The sequence below is a fragment of the Orbicella faveolata genome, unplaced genomic scaffold (assembly GCF_042242905.1).
Source record: "Orbicella faveolata isolate gen_17 unplaced genomic scaffold, um_ofav_v1 contig_35, whole genome shotgun sequence".
Taxonomy (NCBI): domain Eukaryota; kingdom Metazoa; phylum Cnidaria; class Anthozoa; order Scleractinia; family Merulinidae; genus Orbicella; species Orbicella faveolata.
In genome coordinates this window covers 12,820,001-12,831,981 of record NW_028301564.1, presented here as the reverse complement: position 1 = coordinate 12,831,981, position 11,981 = coordinate 12,820,001, and the positions used below count along the sequence as shown (strand labels likewise).

Genomic DNA, 11,981 nt, shown 5'->3' with positions numbered 1-11,981 from the left:
TCCGTTCACAATTTTCGCTTCGGTTAAATTGTTATGAAATGTTATGGTTATAAATAGGCAAAGCCGATTACAAGGCATTCCGCGGAGCTTTTACGGTAATTAACCTACCCGAAGAACTATTTCTCCTGAGGGTGTCTGGAAGATCCGAATAGCAAATAGCGAATAGTCGCGAATAGCGAATAGCGAATAGTTCCGAATAGTGCGAATAGTCTCGAATAGTGCGAATAGTGGCGAACAGTCGCGAAAAGTGGCGAATAGTGACGAATAGTCGTCAATAGTCACCGCTTTAGATCTAATATACAGCGTGAATTAATTATTCAAATAAGCAACAAAATTTCAGGGAATTTATTACCCTTTCTTCTCCGGACTCAGGCTAGTAGGCCGTTTATCGCCGACATTAAGAAAACAGAAAACACAAGGATAACCTAATAAGCAGCGGTTAAAACAGAAGAAATTACGTTTAGAAACACCTTTCGTACTGATAAGCGTCTGTGCTTTTTAGCGGAAAAATCCCATCCTAAGTTGCTACGAGGCTGACTGCGAGATACTGGGTACCCTATTTGTTACTATTTGTCACTATTTGCCACTATTTGCCACTATTTGCCACTATTTGCCACTATTTGCCACTATTTGCCACTATTTGCCACAATTCGCTATTCGCTATTCGGGACTATTCGCTGTTCGCTATTCGCGACTATTCGCTATTCGCTATTCGGGTTTTCCAGACACCCTTATCCTGAGAATTATATCTTTATAGAATATGGTCACTTACGACTTTTTTCCGGCGGGATCATTTGCGGTCCACATCGGGGATCATTTCCGGTCCAATTTGGGGATCATTTGCGGTCGGGCATCATTTGCGGTACTGTACATACCTAACCAGAATACCTTGTATTATAGAGGAGAGCTTTGGTATTTTCGGGTTTGGTGTTCATTGCGGTTTGCGGATTTTCTGTTTCTTCGCATTTGGTTTTCGATTTTTGTCAAAAATACTAGCGGGTTTTCGGATATGGTATCCGATGTGGCGTTTGCTTTTTCCTATTTGGGTTTCGGTTTCTCTTCGATCTCAGCGCCTGCACTGATCTCGAATAGCCGCGAAATGCAATTATTGTACCGGTTAGCTTCCCATGTGCAATCGCATGTTCGACCAAATAACAGGTCACACGTGACTGATTGATTCAACGCTCCGATCAAATCTCCAAACATTCAGTTCTTAGTTCTGAAATGGAAGTGGTAGATGAGGGATTTTCGATGGAAGTTTCCAGAGCTACAGCTTTTTGCGACTGCAAAATTGTAATCCTATAGAGGACTTTGTGCGAATTTTCCTCATTTAACCAGGCTCTATTACCAGCTGCTTTACGATAATGAGACTGCAAAGACTGGGCTCGCGAGAAATAAAGCCGATAATTTATGCAGATACCATCTATGGCATTCACAAATACTGTGATGAAATTATTGTAGTTTACCCTTTATGCTCCATTGTATCAGATCGATTAGGGTTTTACTAATTGGAATGTGAAAAGTTATTCGTTTTGACGATTTTGAATGCGGTTTTTGTTTGTAATTGAATTTTTTTCGCGATTCTACGGCTTTGGATGATTTTTTCGTTATCTAATAGAACCCAACGTCCTCTCCATTTTCCGGCGTGGTCTCCTAAGGCTTTACTCCAAACGTTTTTATTTTAGCGCCTGGAAAACTGACACTCTTCGCCCCCTTCCACGTTTTTAAGTCAGCTACAGTTGTAGGACTTGTAGACATCAATCAACCTAGTCTGCCACGCGGGTTATCGGCAACCCAACCGCTTGACCAAGGGCCGGCCACAGAGATTTTGGGGTCCAGTCGACATTGGCTAGGTCAATTGGGCAATTCAACCAGAAGTCCTGGAAGTCTGACACAATTTTTGGACTCCCGACTCCTGATCCAGGCCAGGGAATGAAGATTCTGCCTGCGAGGTTCTTGCCAGAGGTGCTCTAGGCCTTTCCACAAATATCCAGATATTTGAGGGGATATCTAGAAGTTTCCAAGATATGGTAGTAGTTTTACCCATTGGAGTTTTCTTGTGCCAGGTCCAGCAGGTGAACGATTTTGGAAGTGTGAAACTGGCCGTTCACTTTGATTTCTTTCGGTCGGTTTTCCACTTTTCCGCTTCTTCTAGTGTTTTGTTTTTTTTTGTTCTTTTTTTAGTGTTTAGGTTTTCGCTCATTTCCCAAAGTTCGGCCATAAAGTCATCATCAATCTTCTCGAAAAGAGATGTCATTGCTGTAAAACAATAGCAAAGCAGTTTTTACCGTTGCCTAGCGACCTGAGAGAGCCAGTCACTTCAAAGTAATCCCTCCGAGCAGGGAAATTTAAGAAAAAATGACCTCTATTTTTTTGCGCAGACGCCCTTTGAGATCGTCACGCAATCTTCTTCTTTCGTACATGGCGTGGAAGAGGAAGATTGGTTGACGAGCCAAATGAGCGTTTGCGTAGGAGGCTACTGTTTCGGCCAATGAGAATACAGTAATTTTACCCTCTATGTTGTAAACGGGATTTTTGCCTTCAGAACCTTTATTTGTGGCAAGGCGTGCAAATACAATAGAATACCATTTTCTCGAACCTCCGAGGGAAACGAAAATTGGGTGCCACATTCAAGACAAATGACGTTTTCGTACCCCTTGAGGGTAAAAATTGCGATTCCTCAGCCGACAGTGAACCTGTTACATATCAGTTGAAACTGAATAAAACGAGTAATGGTGGAATCTCCATTTCTTGAGCCCACCCTTCCTCAGACATCGAGAAAACACGAACTAAAAATGGTTTCTCTTGGATTTGCTGCACTGTAATTTTACCTCGAAGTCTTTTTACTCGAACGAATCCTCGTTTCCCTACGAGGATCGATAAATCGGGATTTCTAGTACTCTTCGATAGGCTCTGTACTTTCGAACAGCCAGGCTAGTGCTCTCAACTCTAAAAATAATGCTAGAAAATGAAATCATCTTCCAGGGGTTGCTGTTGATCATTGATAATTTATGCATCAAATAAATATAACTATTACTGAAAAGGGGAAAAAAATTGTTCATTTCGTTTTCCAGTCGCGAGAAGTCACGACAACGTTTCTCAATTTTTGGAATAAATCAAATGTAATTTGAATATAAACTGGAAGGAACTATTTTCGCCGGGCCCAAAGTTCCTTGGCGTGCTTCTAGGATCTTCTAGTTTCATAGATGGCACGATGTTCACAGATTTTTATAGCAGTCAGTCTGCTCTGGAGTTTGATGTTGTTAAGCAGGAAATCAGGTATATATGTTTCAAAAGAAACTTGTAGTTGTAAATTTACTCTGCTCAACATCTGTTTAAGGCGAATTTTGCGTCCCTTGGAGGATCAAGAAAGCAAATTACATTGTAAAATTTATCATTGTTCGAAAAATATGCTTGCAAGTTCGGTGTTCAGAGTCAAAGGGTTTGTTTTATCTACCTGTATAGTTGCACGTCTCCTTTTAGAAATCAAGATTTGATTTTGGAAGCTAGATGATTTCGTATTGTGTCAACAAGAGCGACCAATATATGTTGGATATTAAGACGCCCGAAACTGAAATCTTCCTTTTATTTCTTGTAAATATTTTCAAAACAAAATATTGATTACGTGTGGAGATATTTTTTCAATATATAAGTCAGTTAAAAAACCCTCTTTTATTATAAGTAACTGAATTAAAGACGGCTATTTCCAGGTGTTTTTGTGATGGAACTATCCCGGTTTGATTTTTTCTTGCTGTAACCCAGCCTCTGCCTAGACCGTAATTATACTTAATTCGGAATTTTTGTTCATCATTTCTGCATCAAATTAAATTATATCAACCTTAAGACCACAATGAAGAGGATATTTTTTTCATCATGCATTGCAAAAAAAATTGCAAGGATAAAATAGATCTGAAATGTCTTGCAGACGGATTACCCAACAAATGTTTCTACCATTTGATGCAGACTGTGAAACCACTATAAATTTTACCCTAAAGCTATAGAGATGAAAAGAAATTTCTACAGGCCCCGACTGCTGCGAGTTAATCAGGCAAAACCAGACTAGTCTGTATTTTTTAAATTTTTTCTTAGCTGTGCAGCATCATGGTCACTCAGAAGTCTATGTTTCCTTGGAAGGAAATGATTGTGAAAGATGTGGTACAATCAGTCACCCATGTCAGTCCATTGCTATGGGAATCCGTCAAGTAGACTGGGGCGGACATATTTACCTGGATGGTACTGGAACCGAGCGAAAGCCTTACCACTGCAACTCTTCAAGGGCGCATGAGCAACACCTAGATATTGAAATTCAGAAAAGTTTGAGTTTGATTGGTCTGAAATCTACACCATACATTTCTTGCCCTAGCGGCTTGCATTTTGACAACAACTATTTTGAAACTCAGACAACAACTATTATTTTATCTGGTGTTGTTTTTCGGCAAACGCCACTATTGTTTCAGGATTCTGATTTCAAGATTTTCAACTGTTCTTTTCAAGATACCTCCAGTGCTCTGAGAATTCACATAACAGATAACGCAAGAAGGCATTTAAATATTCATGGCTCCTTTTTCCTTAACAACAACATTTCATGTGTGGAAATCATTTTTTACCACAAAGATTCAAACCAGGATCAACTTCTTGCCTTAAATATCAGTGAGACGACGTTTATGGAAAACAGATTTCACAAACAGCGGTTTCCAAGAGGTGTAGTGACCATCCGCTCACAAACGACGCTGCCATCCAGCAGCATACATGTCCAAATATCTTGCTTAAACATCACATCTGTCAATAACGTTGGGTACTTTATGAACCTTGATCTGCCATCAGCTGTGACCAGCGAGGTTTACGATGATGTCAGATTGTTCAACAATACTCTTTCTGATTTGGTCAAGGCATCCACTGGTAGAAACATTCAAAGCGTGGTGAACAGTTTGTACAATTCTAATACAAAGAAAACGCATGTTAAGTTCAGCAACGTAAGATGTTCTCACAACTATTTATTGCGATGTATAAAGATTCTTTCTGAGGAAGCCCAAGCGGAAATCCGCAACTCATCGTTTGTTGGACAACGTCTTCAAAAGGAAAGAGGGGGAGCGATATTTTTTAACTCGATAGCACACGGGTCTGTGGTCATATTCAACAGCAAGTTTCGTAGAAACATAGCTAAAGGTGGTGGAGCATTATTTGCTCATAGTAAAAACGGAATTTTAAGTCTTAACATGACGGAGGTTAATTTCACCGAATGTGCAGCAGAAATGTACGGATGTGCAGTTTTGGTTGGCGACCTTGATTCTCCAAAAGTGGAAAACCGATCAACGCACAAGTTTTATGCCAGCATCAGAGAAATGTTAGTGCGGAATTGCTCTTTTTTGCAACAACAATGCTACATTGTGAGAATCTTTTCATCTAATGGAAAAGTGGCCATCACGGATTCTTCGTGGAAAAACGGTATATCATCAGCACCTAAAGCTTTAATGATATCAAACGCAGGTGGCAAAACTGACGTGCTTATTTCTGGTTGCACATTTGTCGTCAACGCTAAAGAACATGTAGCAAGCGCTGTTGAAATCAGAGCCCATAAAGCGCAAGCTAAAGGGAGCATATTGATAGAAAACACTGTTTTTTCCAACCAGTGGGTCACAGCTCGAGGTCGTCACGGTGGTGCCTTGTGGATGAGTCCCCAGTTTTCCATCAAACTGATAAACGTTGTTTTAGCTTCATTTGCGCGCTCACTCCGAATACTAGGGGTATACCCAAAAGGACCGTCTGATACTCGTCCCTTCCGCATTTCTATCTCAAACTGTAGCTTCCTTGATAACAGCTTTAATATCTTGGCACATACAAAGGATCCAGCCCGTGTAGAGCTGAGGATCGAGAATACCATTTTTAAGAGCAGCCAAAGGGCACACAAAAACGTCGGGATCTATATCATTGTTAGGCCTTTGGGTGTACTAAATAGTTCCAGAGCAGTTATTAAAATTAACAATGTCACATTTGAATCAAACCCATGCAACGTTTTATGCTTGTTATTTAAAGGCAACAAAACTTTTCAAATACAAAAATCAGTTTTTCGAAATGGTATATGTTCCCAACTACATGCGTGGAAAGACAATGTTTACGAGACCTCAACGGGTGCAATGACGATCCTCTCACCTCGTGATAAAGTCGTAAGTACAGGATGTGTTCATCCTGTGCGGAGCTATCGAACTCATACTTTTTTCGAAGATAACATTTTTGAGGGAAACTTGGGGTTAATCGCTGGCGCCGTGTTCGTAAGCAATGGCTACACAACATTCCAAAGATGTACTTTCAGAAATAACTTTGCCATTGAATATTCCGGACACGTTTACTCCGCATATGGAACTGGCCGGGTGGATTTCAAAGATTGTCTCTTCTCTTCAACGAAGAAGAACATCACGATAAACGATACTACATTTTACAAAACGACCTTCTTCCTTTCCGAAAGTAGGGGACCTATAAATCTTCAAAATACAACTATGGTGTCGTCTGCTGCTGAAAGTTATTCCTATCCTGTAATTCACATTTCCAATGGAGGCTTCGTATACATAGATGATAATTCGACCATCCAGTGCGAAATCGGAAATAAGCTCAAGTTGGATAATGCGACACATTTTGTATATACAGAAAAAAACAACCGCGTTTGCCGAAAAAATGTCACTGTCTTGAAATACTCTTGCAATCTGTGTGGCCCTGGTTTTTACAGCATGCAAAAAGGGGTATCACGTGGTTTAGTAATCAACAATACTGTCAAGTGTCTACAATGCCCATTCGGTGCCACTTGTATAAGACGGAATATAGCTGCTAAACCAAATTTTTGGGGCTATCCGGTAAATACTAATCCACCATCACTAAGATTTATTCTTTGTCCAGAACATTACTGTCAAAAACCATCATTAGACTCAAAAGGATATAACAGTTGCCAGGGAAACCGAAGCGGCACCCTGTGTGGTTCATGCATTCCAGGATACAGTGAAACTCTCTTTTCAGCCGAATGCCGCAAAAATGCGGAATGCAATAATTATTATTTTTGGATTTCCATCATTGTGCTAACAACTGGATTGGCTTTGTACCTTATAATAAAACCTCCGATCCTGGTTTTTCTTGGAAATCAGATATTATGGTTTTACCGAAGGAAAGTCTATAACCAACGAGATGACTTGGGCCAAAACCATGATCACAGGGACAGAGGATATATAAAGGTTACATTCTACTTTTATCAAGCTGCCGAGCTGCTGATGGTCAGTTCCATAGAAAACCTCCTTCAAAAGATACCGTTCATCTACATAGTAATTGCCGTCTTTAACTTCCAAGTTCGAACCATCAATAAAGGATTGGGATGCCCCTTTGTAGGGCTAACTGCGGTAACAAAAGAGTTGCTTCTTTCAGGTACCGTTTTCCTGACAATGGCCGACATTGCACTCGTATATGTCGTCCATTTTTTCATCAACATATTAAGGCGTAAAGAAAGACCGCATCTTCTCCACTACTTGGCCGTTTTCATGGAAGTATTATTGCTAGGCTATGAACGGCTGGCAGAAACATCCCTGAAACTAATGTACTGCGTTTCGATTGGACCCAGAAAGTGGCTATTCATTGATGCAAATGTCCCATGCATGCAGTGGTGGCAGTATCTCCTTCTGGCCTATATCATAGTTTTTGTGGTTCCTTTCATCGTTGTTCTTTATTGGGGATCGTCCAAGCTCTACAGGGCTTCTGTTACTGCAACTGAGTTTCTTGCTGCGTGCATGATTCCATTGCCATTTCTTATCTACTGGTTTGTTAAAGCAATTTTGAATAGGAGAAACGAAGATTCCACGAATGCACAAGTTGTCAACAAAGAAGTTTTGGAAATACTTCATGGTCCTTTCCGTGAACCACAGGTTGATGATAAAGGAACACTCTACTGGGAGAGTGTGCTGATTGCTCGAAGATTAGTTCTCCTTGCTTGCCAAGCGTTCATAACAAACTTGATGTTGCGTATGGTTTGCATGGTCAGCGCATGCTTCCTGATGACCATTCATCATGTTATAAAGAATCCATATCGTGATCCACTGGCCAACAAAGCTGAAACACTGTCCCTCGCTGCTTTGTCTATCATTGCCGTGATCAATTTGGTAAAAGCAACCTTCATCTCATATGGTGTCGCTCTCGATGGCCCAGACATACCTTATTTGGAAACCCTGGAATGGTTTGAGGTGTGCACCTTAACATTTGCCCCAGCATTGGTGTCTCTGTTGGTCACTTTCGCCATTTTGTCCCAGCTCGCAAGGCTCGTGGTATTTCTGGTCAAGAAATGTTATTGCACCTGGTGGCAGTTTCGTTCTCATCGATGGATCATACACCAACTGAGGGAACCTCTTTTGGATAATGCTGAGCAGAACAGTGAGGACAATTAAGACATATATATGTAAATTTTTGCCTGTTGATTTATGCTGGGTAACTGAACATGTTTGTTTTGATCCCACAAGAACTCTTACTGAAGACTGTCCAGAAATTAGGGCATACAAAATAAAGCGAAATGTAGAAAACTGTCTTAGTAAATAACTTCGATTGAAACTCAAAGTATATGAAATCTTAATCAGTCTCTTTTTTTGCCACTGAGCATGTAACGGAGAGAGGAATATAGTCTTATTCCTAGCTAGAGCCCACCTTCCCACTATAGTCGTAAAGGGATGGATGATAAAACAGTGTGAACTGATAATTGATTTGCTTAATATTAGAATAATAAAATATAATATGAGACAAGAGTAATTTGATTCTAAATTCAATTTCCGACAAACGTTTATTTGCTATCGTGAGGAAAATTGTTCTTATTGTGATTAAAATTCTGGAAATTGTTGAAAATGTCTAGTAGTATTCTTATGTTTCTACACTTGTAGTTCGAGATTTTATTGGAGTTTTTCGAGAGTGTAAACTTATTGACTAAAGCATTTGACTCCAAGTCTCCTTTGCAACCTTTACCTGGCTCGTGTTCTCATGAGAGCTTCGCATGGCAAACCAAATAAGACAAGTAAAGGCTGCAATTGAGACCATAAGTTAGTCTATTCTGTACTATCTCTTCTAGGACCATACGCCGACAAGATATAGTGTTAACAACCCACAGGGTCAAGCACTCGTCTTACAAGTGTAGTTCAAATTAAAGTAAATAGGTTCTTACAAATTAATATCACAGGTCAGAGATCTTTGAAGGCCGGGTCCCGAGGGGCGGGGAACGACCGCATGAAAAGGTCTGGGACTAGATGCGCTCGTTGTCTCGGTTAGGGGTATAACTGAAGGATTCTGGTCTCACTTGGGTATCCATGACGAAACGCAACTATTTTTAGCTGTCAAAGTATATTTTAGGATGCCCTCCAAGAAATAATATTAGAAGAAGACTAAAAGAAACTCTCTTATTTCCGTTATAGGCTCTGCCGGTCTCTCTCGCGGGCTCCTTACTTGAAGAGCGGGTGGTAATCGAGCCTCCGCAGAAATGACGTCACGACATTTTAACCGCCCGGTGCGATTCAGACAAACAAACCATTGCATGGGCTACTTCTTTGAGAGCGATGTATGAAACAACGGCGTTCGTGAGCTCTTCAAAGCGATACTCAGCGATTAATTTCGCAATTTCGATGGCCTCTCTAGCTCAAAATGTTAGAGAAAACCCACAACATGCACCTTGGAATAATAATAATAATAATAATAATAATAATAATGATGATGATGATGATGATGATAATAATAATAATAATACAGAGTCTGAAGGGGAGAGGCAAAGTATGATGGGCTGTTTATGAATACACTCCTTACGTCCATGGCAGAAAAAAATACTATTATTGTATCCGACCTTCAGGTGTATCACTCACAGGAAAGCCAGCAAGCCAGCAGAGAAATACCATAAAGAAATACCGTAGATCCGATCCAATTCGTTGCCTTGTCGTGATGAAACTGGCCCGCTTGCCTTCGCATAGAAGACATGAAACAGTTATCCCTCGCTATTTATGTTACACTGACGTGTCGCGCAAACATATCTCGTATCAGGAGCCATAATCGGGGACGGAGACCGTAAGCGCGCGCCATTTCTAGTATTGGGGTTGTCCCAGGGTCGGGGGAGAACACTCTGCGCGCCTGGCACTTTTTTTGTGTTTGGATCATCCGCCAAAAAGTGACGTCACATCCGGTAAAAAACCGCGCTGAGCGGCAAAATCAAATTTGAATGCGACATAATCGTTCTCTCAGTAAGTAAAATGGCAATATTTCTTAATCGGCGGGATATTTTTAACGTTTTATTTGGTCACGATAACCAAAATTTTATCGTCTTCATTGTCATATCGTTTGTTTGAGGAGCAGAACGATTATTTATTCAAAACCACGCTGTTTTGAAGGCGTGTGTTTTTACGAAATGTCGTCGTCTCTTCTTCGCTGAATTTCACAGGAGTCATCGTTTGCGTGGAAATAATAAGTTCTAGGTAAGTTACGCTCAGTTCAAATATCCTATTCTCTTAGGTAGGCATTACACTAAGAGAAAAGCGAAATGTCAGTTTTCTAGACGAGGGAGAACCTATTTAACAGAAGCCCATTTTTTCAAATTTACGTTGACAAACACTTCAGAGTAATGTAGAGGTGTTAATCGTATCACACTGTAAGCTGCTATAAGAATAGACCCACACACATAACGCGGCGGAACTTTCTTGCCGATCGACACTAACGCAAATTCATGTTCTTGCTTGTGACTCAAACTGGTGTTATAAATTCTGTTACGATTGGTTAAGAATGGCTGACTGTTAGGATCGACAAACGCCGGTCAACGACCCATTTGGCAAATCGCTCATATTTTGCCCAAAGATACCCTTAGGTGACCTAATTCTAAAAATCATATTATAAGGTTCCAGCGAATTTTTATTTTTCCGAAATTCGCGAAAATTTGAAAGCGCGGTCAAAGTGCGGTTTTTCGTGTAATAAAATGACCGAAATAAGGTGCGAGGACGAAGCGTTGCTAAAGTCTTAAAATAAATTAAATTGACTTCAAACTTCACACAAATGTGGAACAACCACTCTAATTTATTCCTCGTTTTAAACTAATCTCAGATATGTTGATACAGTGGTTTTCCAAACCATTTTAAAAACACTTATGAAGCGTGTGAAAAATAACGGCAAAATATAGGTCATTTTTAACAGCATAAAAATGCATCAGGTACCTCAGTTTCCGATTATTTTACTTTGCAGCCTTAAAATATCATTATTAGAAATATACCATGCCAAGTTTCATGCTCGAACTCGCAGTATTTCCCTTTGAGAAAAACGAAAATCTATGTCAATGTGTTGGACGCAAATAACACAATAATTATACACGAACAAGAGACAAATCAATTTCAATAGCGAAAGTAAACGGCTATCATTAATCAATCAATTCAATCAATTAATCAATTCACTGCTATCAGTAGAAACATAGTAAAAACTGTTTTTAGACGTTTTCGATCGAAACATTGCGCCTTAACTTTGTTTAAATTCCCGTCCGCCGTCATGTCTGGTTTGTCATCGCGTGTATTTCCTTAATGTAAACAACACTGTGAATGGTTCTCATAATAAACGCACAGAGGTTTCCTGGAACCTCGATGTTTTCGATTCACCAAAACGCTTTAAGTTCGTTGAGACACAATAATGGGTCAACTTGGAATGCTGTTTAGCATTAAAGACGTTAAAGGACTGTAAATTAATCGAGTTGAAATATCTTGAAGCAAATCAAAATCGCGCCCTTATTCTAATTGCTAAACAGCCGATCTCCGTTCAAGTTCAAGAAGTCGAGAGGTTAATCCGGCAATGTATCACCGGTTCAACAATAAAATCAAACCGAGGTCATGCAAAGTGTAAGTTTAAAAGTGTAGTGGCAAGTTCGAAATAAATTTCGCCTACATAAATTGGAAACAAGAAGTGAAACGGTCTGACCCGAAACAAATAAACGAAATATTAATACGACTAATTTA

General features: G+C 40.0%; 1 protein-coding gene and 1 pseudogene across 1 annotated transcript; both read left to right on the top strand.

The window, feature by feature from the left end:
- Nucleotides 1-11,981, top strand: part of LOC110054725 (uncharacterized) — a 534,050-nt pseudogene that overhangs the window by 235,134 nt on the left and 286,935 nt on the right.
- Nucleotides 4,097-8,862, top strand: LOC149103366 (uncharacterized). The gene has a single exon (XM_089273942.1). It carries the CDS (start codon nucleotides 4,188-4,190, stop codon nucleotides 8,412-8,414), a length of 4,227 nt encoding a protein of 1,408 aa, XP_089130068.1. The 5' UTR covers nucleotides 4,097-4,187; the 3' UTR covers nucleotides 8,415-8,862.

Excerpts from the sequence above, each read along its gene's own strand:
- LOC149103366 (XM_089273942.1), top strand. The coding sequence starts at position 4,188 with ATGGGAATCCGTCAAGTAGACTGGGGCGGACATATTTACCTGGATGGT.